At 37.9% G+C, this 24,900-nt stretch overlaps 1 protein-coding gene across 1 annotated transcript in view; it reads left to right on the forward strand.

Moving 5' to 3' along the window:
- LOC150090084 (constitutive coactivator of PPAR-gamma-like protein 2) overlaps window positions 1–24,900 on the forward strand; it is a 138,636-nt gene that overhangs the window by 90,442 nt on the left and 23,294 nt on the right. Inside the window, exons 8-10 of the mRNA XM_090390169.1 lie at window positions 8,564–8,719; window positions 22,373–22,462; window positions 22,587–22,660. Coding sequence (XP_090246295.1) covers window positions 8,564–8,719; window positions 22,373–22,462; window positions 22,587–22,660 — 320 coding nt within the window. The remainder of the gene's footprint in view (window positions 1–8,563; window positions 8,720–22,372; window positions 22,463–22,586; window positions 22,661–24,900) is intronic.

Here is a 24,900-nt window from a genome sequence, read left to right on the forward strand (position 1 = left end):
TCAATTAATCAGTAAAATTTATTAATCTTGTCAAGTAAATTGTACTTTTTAACTAAATACATGTAACCATTTAGATTTTACAAACGTAACATGATTAATACGGAAGTTATGTAACGGAACTCGGAGATAATACTCGATACAGAAAAAATATACATAGATATATAGCGTTATAACTGCATTGGGATATAAGTTTAGGGTTATAATTTTGTATTGAAATTGAATCGAAATCATGACTCAGACCAAAGCAGCAAAGCAAAAGGCTCAAGCTAATGGGAGTGCTGTGGCTCAGGTTAGAACTGAGGGGGGCAGTTGCCCTCTGAATCCTTCTAAAATGTACTGCTTTTAAATGCAAAGCATTTTTAAAATGCACTGCTTGCTTGGTGTTTGTGGAGCAATCAGATACGGGACATGATATTGCCAAGTGGAATATCATTGTGTGTGTGTGCAATGTAAGGAGTGTGAAGAAATCAGGCGACAACTCAGCATTGTTATGGGCCTATATGAGTGCTTGAAGGACAGGGTGGATGCCCTCAAAGGATCTAAATTGAGGGGCCCCCATCAAGCTCTCAGCTGCCCACATCAATGCCAGAGCTTGCACTTGATCATCATGCAACACAGCGGCAACCCCTAAGGCAGAATGCACTGGTCCCACAGGAACTAGTAGTTGTTGGTGACTCTGTTGTCAGGGAAACGGGGAACATGGTATGTAAAAATGGGCGCTTCCATAGCCAGGTGGGAAGGCAGCAGTGCGTAGCACATGCTTCTTGATTAGACCGGGGTTCGAGCCCGTCATCACCAAATACGGAGAATGAGGAAAGGTCAGGCAATGACCACTGCATTTCCCAGAGCAATATGGCCTTAGTTGCTAATGCTCCTAAAAATCAAATAACAAACAACAATGTAAAAAGGACAGGTGGAACAGGACCAGGGTGTGTCTGCCAGGGGCAAAGGTTGATGACGTTGTAGAGCGGATATCATCTTTTAAGGGCACAAAAGGTGGTATTGTTGTACACGTTGCCACAAATGATATTAAGAGTAGGAGACTGGTGGAATTACTTAACAAGTACAGGTCACTGTTGATAAAAAAAAAAGCCGTGAATTAGGGTTGAATTTGAAAGTGTCTGCAATTCTGCCCAGACAATAGGAGGGAGCATATGATGAGAGCCTTGTCGATCAATTTGTTCCTGGAAAGATTGTGCAAGGCTCAAGAGGTAGAATTTTTTTTCAGCCTGGTCTGTACTAGTTAACAGAAGAGACTGCTTATACAGGGATGGGATACACATAAATAGAAAGGGTACAAGAATATTTCCTGATGCTATTGAGGCAGTGTTAGGTGGGTCGGAAAACTGCTAGCTTGGGGGGGGGATACAAGGACTAATAGATTAACAGTAGCCACTGATAGAGGTGAAAGTGATTCTTGCACTGCTTCTATTGGAATGAGCAGCAGCCTGGAAAACAAGATACGGGGTATTTCAGAGACTGCTGGGAGTCATTGTGGTACAAGTAAACACATGGGTTGTGTTAGGTTAGCTAAGAATAGGAACAGGTGCATGTATACTTGCATGTACATCAATGCTAGTAGTTTGGTAAACAAATTTGATGAATATGAGGTATTGCTCAACACATCAATGTATACGCCATATCTAAAAATTTTATTACTTCATACAGAATATCCCCCCCCACACTTTTTCTTACTATTGAATATACCATGAATTGTCAAACTAATAGAGTAAGCTTATCTGCAAAAAGATCTAAACCTCCCAAACACTTCCTAGTTCATTTCACAAATATATGTGGTCTCAATTCTAATCTCAACAATGTCCATTTCCACTTGCAGTCTGACAAACCCTATGTACTTTTTCTGATAGAATCTAAGTTATCGGTTGATTCAACTACTGCTCATCTCAGTTGCCCAAATTATTCGCTGTATAATTCCTTTCGCCTCAAAGGTGGTACTTGTGCATATGTCTGTTCCGATATTCCCTGTCAGAGACTTGGTAATTTGGAATCTCCTCTTTTCGATCTTCTCTGGCTTAAAATCTCAACCCTCATTGTGTCAAATTCATCTGTTGTCTTTACCGTTCTCCCAACTCCACTAATCACTTGGAGCTCTTTAACTTCCTCTCTTTGCAACTTGACTTTGTCCAGTCCAACTTCCCAAACAGTGAGGTAATTTTCCTTAGTGATTTTAATGTTCCATTTTCTAGTCACACTGACACAGCTGGTCAAGATGCTTTCGCAATTACTAATGAACTTGCACAGATTGTTCATTTACCTACAAGAATACCAGACAATACCTAACCATACAGCCAACAAGAATACCTAACCATACAGCCAACACGCTTGATCTTTTTTCTCACAAACAACCCTTTTAAGTATACGGTCGAAGTGAGTGGTCCTTTAGGCACCTCAGATCGCAACTTGGTGATTGTCTCTTCTCCAATGGAGCCTTTATCTCATGGCTATTCCCAACCTCGTATTGTTTGTCATTACAAGAATGCAAAATGGCATGACCTGCGAGATTTCTTTTCCTTGATCGGATTACTGTTTCAAAACTTCTGATGTCAATGTTTGCTCAGATCGTGTCAGTGAAATTATTCTTTTAGGAATGGAATCCTTTATCTCACACTCCACTTTAAAATCTTGTACCTTTTCTAAATCTTGGCTTTCCAATACCTGTGCTAAGGCTGTTCGAGAGAAGAATGTTGCATATCATAATTGGCTTGTTTCCAATTCTTCAGTTTAATTTTCTACCTACACCAAAGCTCATAACAATTGTGAAGCAGTCATTAATCAGTCCAAGCTAGATTTTGAACAGGCTAAGAGTAGTAAACTTGCTTCTTCCCTTATGTTAGCCGAGCATTCTGGTCTCTTGCCTATATCTGCTCTCACCTCTGTCAAAACCAGATAGTTCTGTTGTCACTTCAGCCAATGATAATGCTGACCTGCTAGCATCCCATTTTTCTTCCAACTCATGTATCAATGATCTTGGTAAAACACCTCCCACAATTTCCAACACACTCCATTCAATGCTTCCTGTGGTCTTCTGTCAAAAGGATGTCAGAAGGATTTTGACGAATCTTGATGTTAAGAATGCTCCACGTCCTGATGGCATTTCTCCACTTGTTCTCAAAGCCTGTGCTTCTGAACTTACTCCGGTCCTACTCTTTGCCGCCTTTCTTCACTTTCCTATTCCAAAGCTGTTTTTCCTTCTGCCTGGAAATTTGCTCGCATCCAGCCAGTTCCTAAAAAGGGTGACAGGTCCCTCCCATCTAATTATCATCCCGTTGCAATTACTTCTACTCTTTCTAAAGTAATGGAGAAATCAATTAACCGCCAATTCTTAAACTACCTAGAAACCTTCCATCTCATCAACGATCGCCAGTATGGATTCTGTCAATATCGATCCACTGGTGATATTCTGCTTATGTTCAATGGAAAAGTTTCGTGTAACAGAAGCAGTTGCTCTTGACATCTCAAAGGCTTTCGATCATGTTTGGCATAAAGGTCTTCTAAAGAAGCTTCCATCTTATGGTTTGCCAACTGTTTTTTTGTAATTGGTTATCCAATTTTCTCTCTGATCGCTCACTGAGGGTGATGGTAGATGGCTCTCTGTCTTCTAACTTCTCCACTAATGCTGGTGTCCCCCAAGGTTCAGTTCTTTCCCCCACTCTTTTCCTCTTGTATATTAATGATCTTCTTCCATTGACTAGAAATCCTATACATTGTTTTGCTGATGATAGCCCATTGCATGCCACTTTCCATTTTGAGAAACCTTGTCCTGCTCAATCAGCTTCAACTTCTCAAATATCCACTACCAATTCCTTAAATGCCGATCTCCAGTGGGGCAAAGACAACTTAGTTGATTTCAGTCCTTCCAAAACTCAGTCTCGTCTTATATCTCACAAAAAGGATTCTTCTGCTCCTATGCGTATCTTTGGTGACACTCCGATTTCTAGGCAAGTTGATATATCTCTTTTGGGATTACCCAGACTTCTAATCTCTCTTGGCACAAGCACATTATAAATATTGCTTCCTCTGCATCTAAAAAACCTGGTTTTCTCTTTAGCTCTTAGCATTACTTTTCTTCTAGTTTTGACTTGTTAATTCTTCCATATTGAATATCCCTCCTGTGCTCTTCCACTATTTTCTTCTAGCCTTTTTGTAGTATTTCACCAATCTGTAATGAATTGCAGGAAATAGATTTGTCTGGAGTTGGCTGTTGGAGAGCTTCTGTTTTAAGGACCAGATGCCTGTGTAGAAATTGGATATGTTTTAGGCATTGACTGTTTTTACTATGGTAGTGCTGCATGCAGGAATATATAGCATAATGAGATGATCTTTCAGTTTCTCTTTCTTCTCTGAAGGATTGTTGTTGAAATTTTTAACAGTTTTGTTGGTGATCCTCTCTGAAATCTGGTGGGTATGGATTCTTTTCAGCTATTGATTTGATGGTTTCGATTTTCTTTTGAAGGGCTTGTGGTTGTTAGCATATTATTAAGGCTATACTAATGTATGATCTGATGGCTTCTCTCTTGGTTGAGTAATGATAATTTCATAATTTTTAGTAAACTGCTTAATCTTTTGCATGGAAGATTAGAGTTCAATAATTATAATGGGCATAATTGAGAGGATATAATATTTTTCCGATTATGACAAATCATTTGAACAATTATTAGTGATGGGCATAATTGAGAAGTTTTAATCAGTTAATCAGATTATGGTTAGTAGATTTACTTTGTCAGTATCTCATTCAGTAATGATTAATTTGTCACTGCAGACATTCGGAATAATTGTTTAGTATTTGTTGCTCTTTTTGAAAGATTGTTTTGAATAATTTTATTCCATTAGATTCAAATTGGGTTTTAGTTGTATAAAAGTTTCACTTACTCTTTGTATATCAAATAATATTAATGAAGTGTATCAATATATAATAATACTGTCAACACCAAGTTTTCAGATTATGTTCCTTTACTAATTCCAAAGATTTGATTCCAGTTTGATATCTTCCACCAGTTCCTCACCCCTATAGAAGTCTGTTTCGGATATGTATCATTACTCAAGAGGGAAAAGTCAGATCATTACCAAACTTTCTGCATATGTTTCTCTCTCAGAAGCTTTTAGGACTAAATGCAATTCAATAGTACTTCTAGTTCTTTGCCCTGCTCCAGAGAAATATTGTTAGATTTGGAACAGTTTCACTTATCCTTTTGAAGATTTTTGGATTTATTTAGAATATTCTTCTGGACCTCTATACCAGTTTCATGTCAATGGGTAACCCCATATATTGAGCACTTAACCCCCCCCCCAAAAAAAAAAAACTGCTATGCAAATTTGATCTAACAGTTGCTCATCTCACCATATAATGGCTAACCATAAGGTCAGATATTTAATGCCTGCTATTTGAGAATCTAATGCACCTGAAATGTAAAACAATGCATACTACCTAACTTGTTTCATGATGATAATTTGTTTTGAGAGGGCTTGTAGTTTCCCTGCTATTAGCTCTTATGGGCATCAGTTACAGTAATTAAGCCAATTACTAGCCACCTTATGGGTGCACTCATGATGCCGATTTCAAATATGGGAGTTTTAGCACCCACAGTTTTTGTAAAATGTATAGTAATTTTTACAAAATAAATATTATTCTTCAAAAAAAGAATGTAAATGTTTGGAAAGAATTGATCTTGCTATGACAACTGTAAATTTTTATACAGCTTTTAACAGCATATTAATTATCTTAAAAAATGTTAGTGTCTGTAGTTTTATTTACTTATGTCTTACATATAACCATTTTCAAGTGTCCCCCCACTCCCATTAAACTAAACCGGCTAAACTTTCACTATCATTTGGATTTTAGCATATAAGCTTAATGATTTTTAACAAATGAATATTTCAATTAATGAAATTTATTGATTACTAATCACACAATTATGTCCATCACTATTAATTACCTTAAGTACTAGTGCTGTTGGCCTGAGTTGCCCATGCATGTAGAATTCCCAAGGACAGGGGTTGTAACATGCTTAGGATGGCGACCAGATAAACGTGCACATGAAAAAAGCCTACACAAAAATTCTGCACAGAAAAAACCCCACTGTCATAAATGCTCACAAGAAAAATACCCACACAAATAAATGCTCACATTATTTTTAGTTTACAAAAAACAAATTATTTCATATTTCAAAATGCAACAAAATGTTGAATTTATATATTTTATTTCTACTTCTATATGATTTATTTTAATATAAAGTAAAATATTTGGATGTAAATGTTTGTAAGGGAAATTACAGGAAATAAAATGCTCTAGTTTTATTGCAACTAAAGCCTTCTATTTTATTTATAAAAATAAATTATTTTTTTCTCTGTGTTACAAAGTGAACAGTCAACACTTTTTTGGTTTTTTATCAACCAACAACTAATTCAGACATGTTTCAGTGATTTATTTATTTGTCAAGGATCTGAATAGAATTTTCATTACTGGAAGTTAGCCAATCTCTGCAAGTATTTCAGTTTGTCATCTACCTGTTCGTATTCCTGCACAAAAGCACAACCAAGTCATGCAGTACATCATAGCTCCTCTTTTTCACCTCTAGATGACCTGCCTGTGCAGTAGCCAGTGTAAATCTGTGGCAAGCCAGGTCCGTCTTCAGTCTGTCAAACAAAAACCAGATGCTGGGATGACTGCAGTGGAATAGGGAATTAAGTGCATTGTGAAATCCCTCACAGCAGTTTGTAATTTTAGGCACCCGCTCAAGAGTTGCATCATGATGATTTCATATTCTTATTGGAAACTGGGGATCTCTACCTGCTCCACCCTCAATGCACATGGAAAAGAAGTACATGAGCACCTCATTATAGCAATCTTTGTCTGGAAATGTGGCCACAAGCTCATCCTCACATCATGGACTGGGATGAAGGTTAATGCAGCAAGAGACTTCAGCTTGAGTTTTATATTTATATCAGTTTCAAATTTAGTTTTCAAGCCAACATTGCTGAATTTCCTGATGAGACTCTGACATAGATGGAAAGAGCACCCTTTGACCTCAGCATGTGGAAAGGTAATCTTCACTGCATTCATGCAAGCCTTCTCAAAATCCACTAAGACCTTTTGAGGCACCAGATTTGGAACCAACAGCTTCATGATTTCAAACATTCTATTATAAGTATCCAAGTTCTTTTTATGTAACAAAATGTAAATACATGACCAATATGAGTTACCACCTTGGCATGCCACGTATACAGTTGGTAAAACATGTTTGGAACTTTATCAAAGGTGCCATCTCCATAAATTGTATCTTTGTTCAATTCAACCAAGAATTATTTATCTCCTAAAACCAGAATTCTGTCTGGATCATCCACACCCAAATCATGAAGTATCAGTTGATGGTACTTCTCAGAAATGTCAAAAGTTTATTGTTGTTGGATTAGGCAAATGACCGTCTTTTCTGTGATTGAGAAGATTTCTTGCAAGGGATGATTGTTTGGGCATATGGGCCAGTACATCGTCACTCAACTCTGACAACACATTCCCCATCACATTGCGAGGAGTGGAACTAACTACTCTTATGTATTGCCTCATTTTGCTTCTGGCAGTGTTGGCTTCTACTTTTTGAGGACAGGAATCATGACAATGTTTGGTTGGTTGTTGTATTATATTGTCATCTTTTGTCATTCTTAACTGAATGACAATTGAGTGTGCAGCAGGTAGAGATTCCCAGTTTCCAATAAGAATATGGAATCATCATGGTGCAGCTCTTGAATGTTATTAAAACTGTAAACTGCTGTGAGGGATTTCACAATGCACTTAATTCCCTATTCCACTGCAGTCATCCCAGCATCTGGTTTTTGTTTGACAGACTGAAGACGGACCTGGCTTGCCACAGATTGACACTGGCTACTTGCACAGGCAGGTCATCTAGAGGCAAAAAAGAGGAGCTATGATGTACTGCATGACTTGGTTTTCCCTTTTGTGCAGGAATATGAGTAGGTAGAAGACAAACTGAAATACTTGCAGAGATTGGCTAACTTACAATAATAAAAATTCTATTCAAATCCTTGAAAAATAAATAAATCACTGAAATATGTCTGAATTAGTTGTTTGTTGATAAAAAACCAAGAAGTGTTGACTGTTCACTTTGTAAGACAGAGAAAAAATAATTTATTTTTATAAATAAAATAAAAGGCTTTAGTTGCAATAAAACTAGAGCATTTTATTTCCTGTAATTTCTCTTACAAACATTTACATCCAAATATTCTACTTTATATTAAAATACATCGTATAGGAGTAGAAATAAAATATATAAATTCAATGTTTTGTTGCATTTTGAAATATAAAATAATTTGTTCCGTGTGGGCTTTTGTCGGGGAACCACTTAGGACCACAATTCAATTTTTATTGAATTTTATGTGTTGAAATATTGTTTTAATTGCCTTTAATTATTCCATATGACCTTACCTGACTTTACATTCCACCAGAAAATAAGTAATGCTCTGCTCTTCCACTTTTTGCTTAATAACATTTATTGCTTCACCCCCCCCCCCTTTACTTTGGTTGTAATAGTTACAAATGAAGCTGAATGATGACTCAGGTTTACAAGGACAGATAGGCCAGGAAGTTCCCAAACTTCCCAAAGTTCCACCAGAAGTAATGCACACTGCCAGTGAACGTCATCAAAAAGGTCTGATGTCACCATGGATTTATCAGCTACTCTCTCAAGTAAGGAATATTTAGATAATTCTTCATATAAATATTAATGCCTTCATTAAATTGATGCATTTTAAATCTTATGTTATAATTTTACATTACTTTTTAAACTTTTGTTTCATTCTGATACAAATTTCTCATATATACAACTAAAAATTCTGATTCTATTGACACTTAAATAAATTTTATACTTCTAATTATGGATATTACACGTTCTGTGTAATATCCATAATTGGACAGGTAATTGAATCTGTCCAGTATTGGATAGATTCAGTTACATGTCTGCAAGGCTGCTGCTATTGCATACATTAAAGGTTAAGTCATTTAACATATACAGTTCTGTACGTTAAACATTACATGCATTAATATTACATCATTACATGCATTTACCTGCCATTTCATAGTGTGTTTGTTGTTCCATACTGTTTTAACTGAACTATATGGAGGAATGCTTGTAAAAAGAATAAAGACATGATAACAAGGCTCATAAATACTTTTCGAAATGAAACATGTAGCAAAACTAAATTGTTTGCGAAGGACTACAAGAGAAATTACTAAGAACCTCTTGGAAGGGGCTTATTTTTTTGCATTAATTGTAAGAAACACAGACTTTGCCATGTTGTTAAAAATGCAATTATTTATTATCATTGACAGTTTCAGAAAGAATTAATGCATTCCCACCCTCAGTGTGGCAGGAGGATAATTAGGGTTGCAACCTGCTTTTATATTATTATAGTAATCCATCTAACAAACACAGGACACTGTGAATTCAATATAAACTGGATAAATGCACTATGTTTTTAGTTGAATGAAACCAATTTGTTAGGAGTAGAGGAAAGCATAAGTGTAATATAAGGTAATATCTTGGGTAGAAGTGTGCTGGGAAACAGTGGCATTCTGTATGTAGGTATAAAGCACTAGCATATGCTGTGTTGAAGAAAGAGCAAATGAATATCAGACATATTATACAAATTTGTCACTTCAAGAACTAAAATAATAATAATTATGAAATAATGTTAAGTAATATTATAGTAATGAAAATTCTATTCTGATCCTTGACAAATAAATAAATCACTGGAATATGTCTGAATTAGTTGTTTGTTGATAAAAAATCAAAAAGTGTTGACTGTTCACTTTGTAAGACAGAGAAAAAATAATTTATTTTTATAAATAAAATAGATAGAATTTATAATTAAATATGTTTTTAACATATTTAATTATAAATTGAATATGTTAAAAAAAATAAAATAACAATATAACAAATTGTCCTATTCTCCCCATACCAGAACTGAATTTAAAGGAGGATTAAATAAGAAATTAAAACAAAAATAATAATGATTCCGATGGTGTTAAAGGAGCAAAACAAATAAATAATAACACTTTGAATTAATTAATGTTCCTAACCTATAATAGATTAAATTTTTAAAGAAATTTAAAAGACAGAGATACAAAGTCAAACAATAGCTTACCAGCATAGATCTCAAATTGATTTAATCATTACAAGCAATAGCTAAAGATACTTCATCAGGGTTAAAAATAACCAACAGTTTACTTGTCCCTAATCTAGGGGAAATGGAAAATTATTGATCGATCCTTCTCAGAGTAAGCTGGAGAGATATCAAATTTGAATAGGATCCATTAGAGTTTGATTACTGTAGACTATGCAGCCCGATTGAGAACCTGGTAGGGTGTGTATTCCTGAATCCAAAACATGATTGCCCATTGCTGGCTATAGCAGGTGAGGATGGTGTAGATGACTGGTACAAAAACCTAGAGGTTGGAGCAAGAATAGGAATAACTTTGTGGGAAATGTACACTGCCTCTAAACCTCGTGGAAAGTCCAATTCCTGTGAATGGACATAATAAATGCATTGAGGTGATTTGTTGGCCTGAATAAAAGTAGCTCTCTCTGTCTCTCTCTTTGAATTTTCTAGTAAAACCTTTAGATATGATGGAAATGTGATTTAAGAAGAATGCACAGCTGGACTCACTGCTGTTTAAAATGCCTAATTGTCTGGTAGGCAAATAGCTAGGAGCCCCAACCAAAACCCAATGGGTTGACATATATGGACAGTATTGTTGAAAGCAAAAAGAAAAAATTAATAAATTCAAAGAACACATAAGAAAACTGAAGTAAATAAATATACCAGTTTTCTTTATTCTAAGGAATTGAAATACAGTAATTTTATTGTCTGATTTGACTGGTACAGTTCATACCTTACTTATCTGTTATGTATTTAACTTCCACTCTTTGAATTCTTTTTCCTGCTGGCTAATGCATACAGGTTTGTTTATGCGTATATCATGTGTAATGTAGTCACACCACCCATATGACTGGCGTGGCCATGTGCAGTGTGATCTCAGTCTTGGTTCTTAGGAACTCAAGATCTTAATGCTTCACTGGGTATTAACAACCAGCTCAGTTTTATGAGACCTTCTCATAAAAGGACTAAATTACATGGACTCCCTGAACACCAGAGGTGCAATCTGTTGAATCCTGTGTGTGTTGCAAATTACATGAGGTGTGATTAGAAAATTTGGGGAATACAACTGATATTTGAGAAATTATGAAGCTTACTGACTATTTGGATAGATCTACTTCAAAGTAGTTGGCTTGACTGCGCACACCAATTCCAATGAATCTGGAACTTTTGGAAGCATTCCTGGTAGGCTTTAGAATTGCCAGTAGTTCCTGTGTCACATTCTGAATAGTTTCCTCAGTTGTTGGAAATCTCTGACTTTTCAAGCAAATGTTAAAAAGCTTGGGAGGAGGAATGACAGGGGGCCTAAATCATGCAAGTATGTCTCGGTTGGGAGACCATAGTAATGGAGTATTCTGCAACAATTTAAATAATGAAATTCACTTTTTCAATTGGTTTGCCTTCTTATCTTACCAGTGGTACTACATATATATCGGAAAAAAGAGTCATTTTTAAAAAAAATAAATAAGATTAATGGGATTAATTTTTATGCCACATTTAGGCTTAGCAGGTACATATACACTGAATTGTTAGCTAACTAATTTGTTTGCCAAATAATTATTTGAAAATGTCAAGCTGTAAAAAATATATATATACACCGATGAACCAAATCATTATAACCACCTGCCTAATATGATGTTGGTCCTCTATGGGCAGCCAAAACAGCTCATACCCAGCAAGGCACGGATGCTACAATATTTCTAAATGTGTCTTGTGGTATCTGGTACCAATATGTAACCAACAGATCCTTTAAGTCCTGTAAGGTTCCGTGGTTGAGATGTCAAAGATCGGAGTTGCTGTTCCAACACAAACCACAGGTGCTCAGTGGGATTAATATCTGGGGAATTCGAAGGTCAGGGCAAAACCTAGAAGTCTTCCTCATGTTCCGTGAACCAATCTCAAATGATCTAGACGGTATGGCATGGTGCATTATCCTGCTGAAAGACAGCACCGCTAGAGGGAAAGACCGTTGCCATGAAAGGGTATACCTGGTCAGCAATGTTTAGGTAGGTGGTAGACGTCAGTGTCCGGCACATGGATGACTGGACCCAGAATATCCCAGCAGAACATTGCCCAAAACATGACACTGCTGCCACCCGCTTGTTTTCGTCCCACGGTGTATCCAGGTGCCATCACTTCCCCAGATAAACTACCCACATGTACCCTACCATCCACATGATGCAACTGGAAACATGATTCATCGGACCAGACAACCTTCCAATCACTCGAGGTCCAGTTTTGATGCTCACGTGCTCATTGTGGGCACTGCCACCGGTGAACCGTAGTTAGCATGAGCTTTCAGCGCGGCCTGCAGCTGCACAGCTCCATTTTCAGCAGGGTTCAGTGTACTGTGTGTTGTGACTCTTTATTCCTGTCACCGGCATTCCAATTACCAGTGAGTTGCGCCACAGTCACCCTTCTGTTGCCACGTACCATCTGGGAGAGCCTTTGCTCACCTCAAGCATTGATGAGCTGTTGTCGTCCAACACATTGCTGGCGGTTCATGGGTTCCCCCTCTTCAGACCACTTTCGGTAGGTACTAACCACGGCTGACCGTGAGCATCCCACCAGCTGTGCCATTTCAGATATGCTCTGACCCAGTCATCTGGCCATTACAATTTGGCCTTTGTCAAACTCACTTCACTCTGCAGCCTTTCCCATCTGAAGAACAAAAGTAACACTGATTAACGGAGCTCACTATCAGGCGTTTTTTATATCATATCCTGACCCGTGCCGTAGTTCACCTGTAGTTGGGCTTTTTTTTTTTTTTTTTTTATGAAAACCCCAAACACGAGAGGTATTAGAACCTATAGTACTTAGTACCACGCTTCGGTTGGAGGTTGAGAAGACGAAAGAAGATATTTGTGGACATTAGACTTGAACTTCTGTAGACTGTAATTTTCGGAAAAAAGTATGAAGGAAGGTTCTTCCAGAAAACGGCAGTTGAATGAATAAAGGAGGAAGATGAAAAGTTGGTTCTATGAGTTTGAAGTTGGACAGTAAATGGATGTTGGCTGGTAGTGGCACGTGTTCAAATAGTTTTGTAAGGGAGAGCGGGAATTATAGAAGCCAATCCAGAAGAACAGTGCCCATGGAAGTATCTGTAGAAAAGGCATACAGCGAAACAGTACGTCTATGAGACAGAGTGGAGAGACTGTTAGAGAGGAGTCATGAATTAACCTAACTGCCCTCTTCTGAATAGAATCTAGAAGCCAGAGAGAGGTTTTGAGGGCACCACCACAGATGTGCGAACAATATTCCATGGTAAGGTGGATTTACGATTTGTACAGAATGAACAGCTGTTTGGAAGAAAAGTAATGCAGAGGAAGCAATATTTGTAGTGTACTTGTGCCAAGAGAGATTAGAAGTCAGAGTAACCCCCAAAAGAGATATGTCATTTTGCCTAGAAGTCGGAGTGTCACCAAAAATAAGCATAGGAGCAGAAGAATCCTTTTTGCGAGATATAAGACGAGACTGAGTTTTGGAAGGACTGAAATAAACTAAGTTGTCTTTGCCCCACTGGAGATTGGCATTTAAGGAATTGGTAGTGGATATTTGAGAAGTTGAAGCTGATTGAGCAGGGAAAGGTTCTCAAAATGGAAAGTGGCATGCAATGTGCTATCATCAGCAAAACAATGTATAGGATTTCCAGTCAATGGAAGATCATCAATATACAAGAGGAAAAGAGTGGGAGAAAGAACTGAACTTTGGGTGACATCAGCATCTCTGCAAGAGATGCTGATGTCACCCAGATGGAGAAGTTAGAAGACAGAGAGCCATCTACCATCACCATCAGTGAGCGATCAGAGAGAAAACTGCATAACCAATTACAAAAAAACAGTTGGCAAACCATAAGATGGAAGCTTGCTTAGAAGAACTTTATGCCACACATGATCGAAAGCCTTTGAGATGTCAAGAGCAACTGCTTGTGTTTCACCAAACTTTTCCATTGAATTTGTCCATAAATGGGTAACATAAGCAGAATATCACCAGTGGATCAACATTGGCGGAATCCATACTGGTGATCGTTGATCAGACGGAAGGTTTCTAGGTAGTTTAAGAGTTGGTGGTTAATTGATTTCTCCATTACTAGAAAGAGTAGAAGTAATTGCAATGGGATGATAATTGGATGGGAGGGACTTGTCCACCCTTTGTAGAAACTGGCTGGATATGAGCAAATTTCCAAGCAGAAGGAAAAACACCTTTTGAATAGGAAAGTGAAAAAAGGTGGCAAAGAACAGGACAGGAGCAAGTTCAGGAGCACAGGCTTTGAGAACAAGTGGAGAAATACCATCAGGACCTGGAGCTTTCTTAGCATCGAGATTCGTCAAAATCCTTTTAACATCCTTTTGACAGAAGACCACAAGAGGCATTGAATGTAGTGTGTTGGAAATTGTGGGAGGTGTTTTACCAAGATCATTAATACATGAGTTGGAAGAAAAATGGCTGAAGTGACAACAGAACCATCTGCTTTTGACAGCGGTGGGAGTAGAGGTGGGCAAAAGTTGCGGCCAATAGCTTTGGCAAGAGACCAGAATGCTCGGCTACCATTAGGGCAAGAAGCAAGTTTACTACTCTTAGCCTGTTCAAAATCTAGTTTGGACTGATTAATTACTCCTTTACGATTGTTGCGAGGTTTGGTGTAGGTAGAAAATGAAACTGAAGAATTGGAAACAAACCAATTACGATATGCAACGTTCTTCCCTCGAACAGCCTTAGCACATTTATTGGAAACCCAAGATTTAGATAAAGGACGAGATTTTAAAGTGGAGTTTGGGATAAAGGATTCCATTCCTACAAGAATAATTTCACTGACACGATCTGAGCAAACGTTGACATCAGAAGTTCTGAAACAGTAATCCAACCAAGGATTAAAACTCAAATAAAACTCACAGGTCATCCCATTTTGGGATGACCTGTGATGCCAAACATTGGCATTACAAGGATGACCTTGTAATGCCAAACATTACAAGGTTGGGAATAGCCATGAGATAAAGGCTCCATTGGAGAAGAGACAATCACAAAGTTGTGATCTAAGGTGCCTAAATGGCCACTCACTTCGACTGTGTACTTAGAAGAGTTGTTTGTGAGAAAAAGATCAAGCATGTTGGCTGTATGGTTAGGATTATCCAGTATTCTTGTAGGTAAATGAACAATCTGTGCAAGGTCATTAGTAAGTGCAAAAGCCTCAGCATCTCGACCAGCTGTGTCTGTGTGACTAGAAAATGGAACATTAAAATCACCAAGAAAAATTACTTCACTGTTAGGAAAGTTGGACTGGACAAAGTCAAGTTGCAAAGAGAGGAAGTCAAAGAGCTCCAAGTGATTAGTGGAGTTTGGAGAACAGTAAAGACAACAGATGAATTTGACACAATGAGGTAGAGAGATTTTAAGCCAGAGAAGATCGAAAAGAGGAGATTCCAAATTACCAACTCTCTGACAGGGAATATCGGAATGGACATATGCACAAGTACCACCTTTGAGGCAAAAGGAACCATACAGCGAATAATTTGGGCAACTGAGATGAGCAGTAGTTGAATTAACCGATAACTTAGATTCTATCAGAAAAATTGCATGGGGTTTGGCAGACTGCAAGTGGAAATGGACATCGTTGAGATTAGAATTGAGACCATGTATATTTGTGAAATGAACTAAGAAGTGTTTGGGAGGTTTAGATCTTTTCACAGATAAACTTATTCTATTAGTTTGACAATTCATTTTGTATTCAATAGTAAGAAAAGGTGGGGGTGAGGACATGCTGTATGAAGTAATGAAATTTTTGGATATGGCGTATACATGGTAAGAATATACCTAGATCCTTGACATAACGTGGCCTCGACAATGTCCTCTGCATACACACTACTCGGACTCCCTCCAGTCAGTATCTGGCAGAGTAGAGGTAGCAGATTATACACTAGCTGATCCGAAAGCCTCCGAAAGAGTTACCAATAGGTTCAGTCTGGTGTACTAACTAGCGGCCAGCCTGCGAACACTGTTTTAGAGTTGTACCCTCGAAATGTAAGGAAGATTGGATCTCGCCATGATGTTCATCATAACCTGAAAAGTCATCAGTCGTACTGCATGATGGAAGAGATGGGGAAGGGTTGACCAGAACTTATCTCTGGAGACTAAACACAGGTTCCACCACTTCAAGCGTCTCCGTAGCCAGGTGGGAAGGAGCAGCAGTGCTTAGCACACGCTTCTTGATTAGACCAGGGATCGAGCCCGTCACCCCCAAATACAGAGAATGCGGAAAGGTCAAGGAATGACCACCGCATATTCCTAGAGCAATATGGCTGTAGTTGCTAATGCTCCTAAAAAAAAACCAAATAACAAATAATAACCACCACTTCAAGCCTCCAATAAACAAAGTGGTGGTATTTTACCAGTTGATGAGAGTCATCTACGACCTAGTATTGCCTGGTAACACAGAGGGGCGGCATTCCTCCATGTGGTGTGGGTGCCACACTTCGACCCCTGCTTACGTTGGTTCACACCTTGGTGGTCACCCACAGTGTGCTTGTGCATGGAGGTTATACCCAGGATTACTAACAGTCCCACCTTTGCGATGGTGCAAATAGAGGATTTGACTGTCAGAGACCTTCTGTACTTCGCTGAAATTGGTCCACTTGACTTGAATATCACCCTAGTATCAGTTCCATCAGCGTTTTAGACTCCCAGGTAGCAAGTACAGCTTGTCTGGCATATCTGAGAGAATGTCTGTGACAACCTCAAGGACCAAGGGCTTAGATTTGCATAACGACTTGCTGGTCATAATGTTTTGTCTCATCGGTGTGTATATATATATTGTATTGACATTTCTAAGTGTGAGTAGTGTCAGCCCATATTCCATGTCTGGCTATACAGCAAGTGGAAGGTTAAATTAGGTTAGTACTTAGGACGGCAATAGCCATTCCTGCTGTCATATTGCACTAACAGCTTAGTGTTGAAAAGATTTAAGGGAAAGGAAAGCAAATAGAATATGATTGCAGATACATATGTGCAAGTTACCGTCCGTATTGCTATTGGCCCTGGATTAGGTAGGTATTCGCAATTTGGTAAGGGTTATCTTTATCTCTTTGTGTATCCAGAATTTTTTTTATGTCTACTTTTAATTTTGAAATGACTATCACTAGCCTTAAGAGCTCAATTATTTGCAATTTAAAATATTATTAACCATCAATTTTACATTCTGAATAATACTTACCATAATAGTCTCCCGAGCATTAAGAACTCCGTATTTATTTTAATACAATTTACTTTCTGAATAGTTTTTATTCCAAGATTTACTAGCTTTAAGAATTCATTTTTATATATTAATTTTTCAATATTAACTATCAAATTTGCTTTGAGTATTCTCACTAGCTTTAAGAATTCAAAATTTTTATATATGTTAAATTTAAAGTTTAAAATATTAACCATTATGCATACTTTCTGAGTAGTTTTTTACAATTAAATAGGCTCACTGGCCTTAATAACTGAATTTTAAATTTTAAACTAACGATTCAACTTACGTTTATAAAGGTTTTACATAAGCATTAAAAATTAGAAATTATTAGGTAACTGGCAGATAACTGGTCCTTGAGGTTGTCACAGACATTCTCTCAGATATGCCAGACAAGCTGTTCTTGCTACCTGGGAGTCTAAAACGCTGATGGAACTCATATTCGGGTGACACTCAAGTCAAGTGGTCCCAATTTCGGCAAAGTCTGGATGGTCTATGACAGCCAAATCCTCTGCTTGCACCTTCACGATGGTGGGACTGTTAGTAATCCTGGGTATAACCTTCATGCACAAGTACATGGTGGGTGACCACCCAGGTGTGAACCAACGTAAGCAGGGGTTGAGGTGTGGCGCCCACACCACATGGAGGAACGCCGCCCCTCTATGTTACCAGGCAGTACTAGGTGGTAGATGACTCTCATCAACCGGTGAAATATCACCACTTTGCTTATTGGAGGCTTGACGTGGTGGAACCCATGTTTAGTCTCTAGAGCTAAGTTCCAGCCAACCCTTCCCTATCTCTTCCATCATGCAGTATGATTGATGATTTTTGAGGTTATGATGAATGTCGTGGCGAGATCCAATATTCCTTACATTTCGAGGGTACAGCTCTAAAACGGTATTCGCAGGCCGGCCCCTAGATAGTACACCGAACCATACCTATTGGTAACTCTCTAGGAGGCTTCCGGATCAGCTAGTGTATAATCTTGCTACCTCTACTCTGCCAGATAGTGACTGGAGGGAGTCCGAGTAGTGTGTATACTGGGAGCATTGTCGAGGCCACGTTATGTCAAGGATCTGGGTATATTCTTACCACATGTATGCCATATCCAAAAATTTCATTACTTCATACAGCATGCCCCACCCACTTTTTCTTACTATTGAATACACCATGAATTGTCAAAATAATAGAGCAAGCTTATCTGTGAAATGATCTAAACCTCCCAAGGACTTCCTAATTCATTTCACAAATATACGTGGTCTCGATTCCAATCTCAACGATGTCCATTTCCACTTGCAGTCTTCCAAACCCCATGTACTTTTTCTGACTGAATCTCAGTTATCAGTTGATTCAACTACTGCTCATCTCAGATGTCCAAATTATTTGCTGTATGATTCCTTTCGCCTGAAAGGTGGTACTTGTGCATATGTCTGTTCTGATATTCCCTGTCAGAGACTTGGCAATTTGGAATCTCCTCTCTTTGATCTTCTCTGGCTTAAAATCTCTCTACCTCATTGTGTAAAATTTATCTGTTGTCTCTACCGTTCTCCCAACTCCACTAATCACTTGGAGCTCTTTGACTTCCTCTCTTTGCAACTTGACTTTCTCCAGTCCAGCTTTCCTAACAGTGAGGTAATTTTCCTTGGTGATTTTAACGTTCACAACTCCAGCTGGCTTCCGTTTTCTAGTCACACCGACCCAGCAAGTCGAGATGCTGAGGCTTTTGCAATTACTAATGACCTAGCACAGATTGTTCATTTACCTACAAGAATACCGGACAATCCTAATCATACAGCCAATACGCTTGATCTTTTTCTCACAAACAACCCTTCTAAGTACAAGGTTGAAGTGAGAGGTCCTTTAGGCACTTCAGATCACAACTTGGTGATTGTCTCTTCTCCAATGGAACCTTTATCTCATGGCTATTCCCAACCTCGTATTGTTTGGCATTACAAGAATGCAAAATGGGATGACCTGTGAGACTTCTTTTCCTTGGTCTGAGTACTGTTTCAAAACTTCTGATGTCAACGTTTGCTCAGATCGTGTCAGTGAAATTATTCTTGCAGGAATGGAATCCTTTATCCCACACTCCACTTTAAAATCTCGTCCTTTATCTAAACCTTGGTTTTCCAATAAATATGCTAAGGCTGTCCAAGAGAAGAATATTGCATATCATAATTGGCTTGTTTCTAATTCTTCAGTTTCATTTTCTGCCTACACCAAAGCTCGCAACAATTGTAAAGCAGTTATTAATCAGTCCAAACTAGAGTTTGAACAGGCTAAGAGTAGAAAACTTGCTTCTTGTCCTAATGGTAGCCGAGCATTCTGGTCTCTTGCCAAAGCTATTGGCCGCAACTTTTGCCCATCTCTGCTCCCACCTCTGTCCAAACCAGATGGTTCTGTTGTCACTTCAGCCAAGGATAAAGCTGACCTGCTAGCATCCCATTTTTCTTCGAGCTCATGTATTAATGATCTTGGTAAAACACCTCCCACCATTCCTAACACGCTCCATTCAATGCCTCCTGTGGTCTTCCGTTAAAAGGATATCAGAAGGATTTTGATGAATCTTGATGCTAAGAAAGCTCCAGGTCCTGATGGTATTTCTCCACTTGTTCTCAAAACCTGTGCTCCTGAACTTACTCCTATTCTTTGCCGCCTTTTTTCACTTTCTTATTCCAAAGGTGTTTTTCCTTCTGCTTGGAAATTTGCTCATATCCAGCCAGTTCCTAAAAAGAGTGACAAATCCCTCCCATCCAATTATCGTCTCATTGCAATTACTTCTACTCTTTCTAAAGTAATGGAGAAATCAATTAACCGCCAACTCTTAAACTACCTAGAAACCGTCAGTGTCGATCCACTGGTGATATTCTGGCTTATGTTACCCATTTATGGACTAATTCAATGGAAAGGTTCGGTGAAACACAAGTAGTTGCTCTTGACATCTCAGAGGCCTTTGATCGTGTTTGGCATAAAGGTCTTCTAAACAAGCTTCCTTCTTATGGTTTGCCAACTGTTTTTAGTAATTGGTTATCCAGTTTTCTCTCTGATCGCTCACTGAGGGTGATGGTAGATGGCTCTCTGTCTTCTAACTTCTCCACTAATGCCGGTGTCCCCCAAGGTTGTTCTTTCCCCCACTCTTTTCCTCTTGAATATCAATGACCTTCTTCCATTGACTGGAAATCCTATCCATAGTTTTGCCGATGATAGCACATTGCATTCAACTTTCCATTTTGAGAAACTTTGTCCAGCTCAATCAGCTTCAAGTTCTCGAAAATCTGCTGCCAATTCCTTAAATGCCTATCTTCATGTAATTCTCCAGTGGGGCAAAGAAAACTTAGTTGATTTCAACCCTTCTAAAACTCAATCTTGTCTTATATCTCTCAAAAAGGATTCTTCTGCTCCTATGCTTATCTTTAGTGACACTCCGATTTCTAGGCAAAATGATATATCTCTTTTGGGGATTACCCTGACTTCTAATCTCTCTTGGCACAAGCACATTACAAATATTGCTTCCTCTGCATCAAAAAAACTTGGTTTTCTCTTTCGCTCTCGGCGTTACTTTTCTTCCAAACAGCTGCTCACTCTGTATAAATCGCAAATCCGCCCTGCCATGGAATATTGTTCCCACATCTGGGGTGGTGCCCCAAAACCTCTCTCAGGCTTCTTGATTCCATTCAGAAGATGGCAGTTAGGTTAATTAATGATTCATCTCTAACAGAGTCTCTCCACTCGCTTTCTCATAGATGCACTGTTTCTGCTGCATGCCTCTTCTACAGATACTTCCATGGGCACTGTTCTTCTGAATTGGCTTCTATAATTCCCGCTCTCTCTTTCAAAACAGTCCGAACCCGTGCCGCCACCAGCCAACATCCATTTACTGTCCAACTTCAAACCCACAGAACAAACTTTTCATCTTCCTCATTTATTCATTCAACTGCCGTTTTCTGGAACAACCTTCCTTCATATGTATTTCCTGAAAATTACAATCTACAGAAGTTCAAGTCCAATATCAACAAATATCTTCTTTCGTCTTCTCAACCTCCAACCTAAGCATGGTACTAAGTACTATAGGTTCTAATACCTCTCGTGTTTGGGGTTCTCATAAAAAAAAAATATGTTCAACGGTCTCTCTTCAGGATGCCACACCGTTTCACTATTTCAGTATGTACTGAAATAGTACATATATGCTGCCATTAACGTTTCAATAGCTTCCTGTCTATTTTTTTTTTGATTATTATTAAATTTTAAATATTAGTGTTAGGGCCAAAAGTTTACAAACGTGGATTAACTTTATGTACAGGAAACTGTGGCATCTACATTAGGTTACCTATTCTTTAAAGTTATTGACAGTAGTCGCCATTGAATTTAAGACAAAGGCCAATTATCATGTAATCTTACTGCAAGGATTTACCCTCCGCCCTAGTCAAGGGCAAAGGTGGTGACCTCTCGCGGTCCAAGAAATATCAATGTGGTAACAGTTCTCTACAGAGATGTTCGCATAATAGCTGAACAAAAAAAAAAAAAAAATTTTTTTAAAACGAAATTAGTTACTAGTTACAAAACATAATAAGCCACACAAAGCTGCCCTAATGGAGGGTGTTCTCTTTTATACAACTAGAGGTATTGTATAGTCCATGTAAGCAAAGATTAATTTTATTTACAAAAATATATACACCATATACAAAATGGTTCTGTCTGAGTTTGCTAATCTACCCATATTGTGTCATTTTAATTACTTTATTTAAGTTTTTATCTATGAACCTGTATGGAATATTGTTCTTAATCAGCTTATCTTTTAAAATTCTGAGTGCTTCCATTTTAAGTCTACTGTTATTGCAGATTCTGATTATTCTTATGGCCTGTGGGGTAATTATGTTTCTTTGAATTTTAATAGGTATGTTTGAACTCCAATGGCTAAGGTGTATTGTTTTGAAATTATATTCTTGTCTTTTATTGTAGATTCCTATTTCTATCTGGTTAACTGCCTTAATATTGATATTTAGATCTAGAAATGTTACCTTAGTGTTATCTCTGTTTGTTTTTGTTAAGGTTAGATCATTAGGATAGATATCCTTTTTGACCTCTTAAGTTGCTATCAAAGGAAATCATGTCGTCAATGTATATGTATGTCTTAATTTTGTAATAATTCTTTTTGTTATATTCCTTTTCATAGTGGTGTAGGAAAAGGTTCGCTGCTAGAACTGAGAATTTTGATCCCATTGAGACACATATTACTTGTTTATACAAGTATTTGCCATCGTGTATGTAATTATTGAATAGGCAGAACTCTATATATACTGCCCATTGGCTGTCTTTTATTTTTAATTTTTCCTCATGCTCTCTATAGTATGTGTCAAGTACTATTTTGAGTTTGTCTAACGGAATTGCTGTAAATAGATTAGAGAAATCGTGTTTCTATTTTAGTTGTGTTTTGGTGTTCTTTTATATACTTTATCACTTTGGCGTTATTATTTATAATCCAAGTTTCTTCAATGTTCATGTATATTTGTTTTAGTATTTTTTAAAATTTATTGGCTATGACACTGGTGTAGCAATTTCTTCCACTTGTAATAAATCTGAAGCTAACCAGTTTTTTTATGGAATTTGGGTATCATATATAAGAATGGAATCTTAGTATTGTCTATTCTAACTTTTGCTCTTTTATATAATGCTAATATCTTGTTTAATGTGCTTCTCGTATTATTACTGATTTTTTTTTTTTTTTTTTTTTTGCATGTGTTGCTTATAGTTACTTCATTTTTTAGTGTTTCAGCATAGATTTTTTTACATATGAATGCAAAGTTGTTGGTGGCTTTATCCACGCTAGTAATTATAAATTTGTTTTGTAATTCTCTAATTTTGCTATTAATGTTTGCATAATTAATTGTTGCCGTTTGCTCAGTGCTTTTTATAAGGTTTGTGCTGTCATCCAGTACATTTCTAATCCAACTGTTGAAATATTTGAGAACAATTACAAATTACAATTATAATAAGAATAATAGCTTACAAACCACTTGAATATATATATATGTATATATATATATACACACAGTTTCCCCTCAATATCGTGGACCTCAATTTCCTGGATTTCAGATTTTCCGGACAAAATTATGAATAGTCGAAATTCCCCTATACCACCATTTTCTGGACACCGACCGTAATTCATGGGATGTCTGCCAGTTAGCGCACACAGCGGCAGTATTGTTTTTGTTGCATCTGGCCATGAACGTGTGGACAGTGCACTTTGTATCAACATTTATCCATTGTTAGTATTATTTCAAATCATTTTCATGACCATCAATGACTTTAAAACAAACAAGTGTTAAAAGAAAGAATGTACATTTGAGTGTCGGTCAAAAGCTCGAGAGCTCACGGTGGCCAGTGTGGAGTTAAAAGGTAAACTGTTTCTAATATTTGCAAGGCCAAAGGAAAGCTCCAAAGCTTTGCATTAAAGCATAATATTGAAGGTATGGGTTCCGTGAGTGGCAGAAAGCACATGAAAGTAAGCGAAGATATAAAGATCTAGAAGAAGCTGTTTCCAAATGTGGAGTGAATGTTACTGGCATTGTTACCTTATGCACTGCAGCTGAGAAACTGGCTAAACATATGGGCATTAACGATTTCAAAGCTAGTGATAGGTGGCCATGGCGTTTTAGAAATCGCAATGGCATGCATAACAGGAAAGAGCATGGTGAAGCTGGGTCTGCTGAAACACATTCAGTTGAGCCTTTCAGAGAGAGGGCCTGCTCTTATCCCAGGTGTATAATGGAGACGAGACTGGGTTATTCTGGCGGTCCCTACCAAAAACTGTAACTGACTGGCTAGAGGAAAATGACAGATCCGGGCTACCAGATCTTGACACTAGAGGAGATTGCTGCTGAAGTGAGAGCAGGTGACAGTGAGGGGGCATCCAGTGATGAAGAAGAAATTATTAACAAACCAAAAAGGACAGCAGTATGGGAGGCACTTGATCTTGTCATTCAGTATGTCAGCCTCTCAGACAACGGCGAAATCCAGCCCCACTACCACCGTATATGTACGTTAAGAGAGAGGCCATCATAAGGAAGGTAAACAGATGCTGGACACCTTCTTCTAACCTGTTACTGCTCCTGCCCCACCTTTGTCCCAGCCTGCCTCATCATCACAGCAGGCCAGTTCAGTGGAGTTAGGGAGCTCCACTGACACAGAATAAATTATTCTGAGTCTCACTATACAATCACGCACAACAAACTCAGTTCTATCTCCATCAAGGTAAGCGAAAATAATTTTTGTTACATTATTTATTTATTCTAGTATATTTATTTTTACATATTGTACTGCTTACATTGCTTATAAGTAATGTATGTGTGTTGTGGGTACACTACCTATTATATTAATCTTGTTTACTATGGATACTATACAGTTAAATGTTTCGTTAAATATTCATTCAGAAAATTCGGACACCCCCCCCCATCTGCAAAATCAAAGCTTATCTGTGTGTGTATATA

This window comes from Mastigoproctus giganteus, chromosome 2 (genome assembly GCF_048544385.1).
Source record: "Mastigoproctus giganteus isolate SK-2022 chromosome 2, ASM4854438v1, whole genome shotgun sequence".
In the NCBI taxonomy this organism is placed as follows: Eukaryota; Metazoa; Arthropoda; class Arachnida; order Uropygi; family Thelyphonidae; genus Mastigoproctus; species Mastigoproctus giganteus.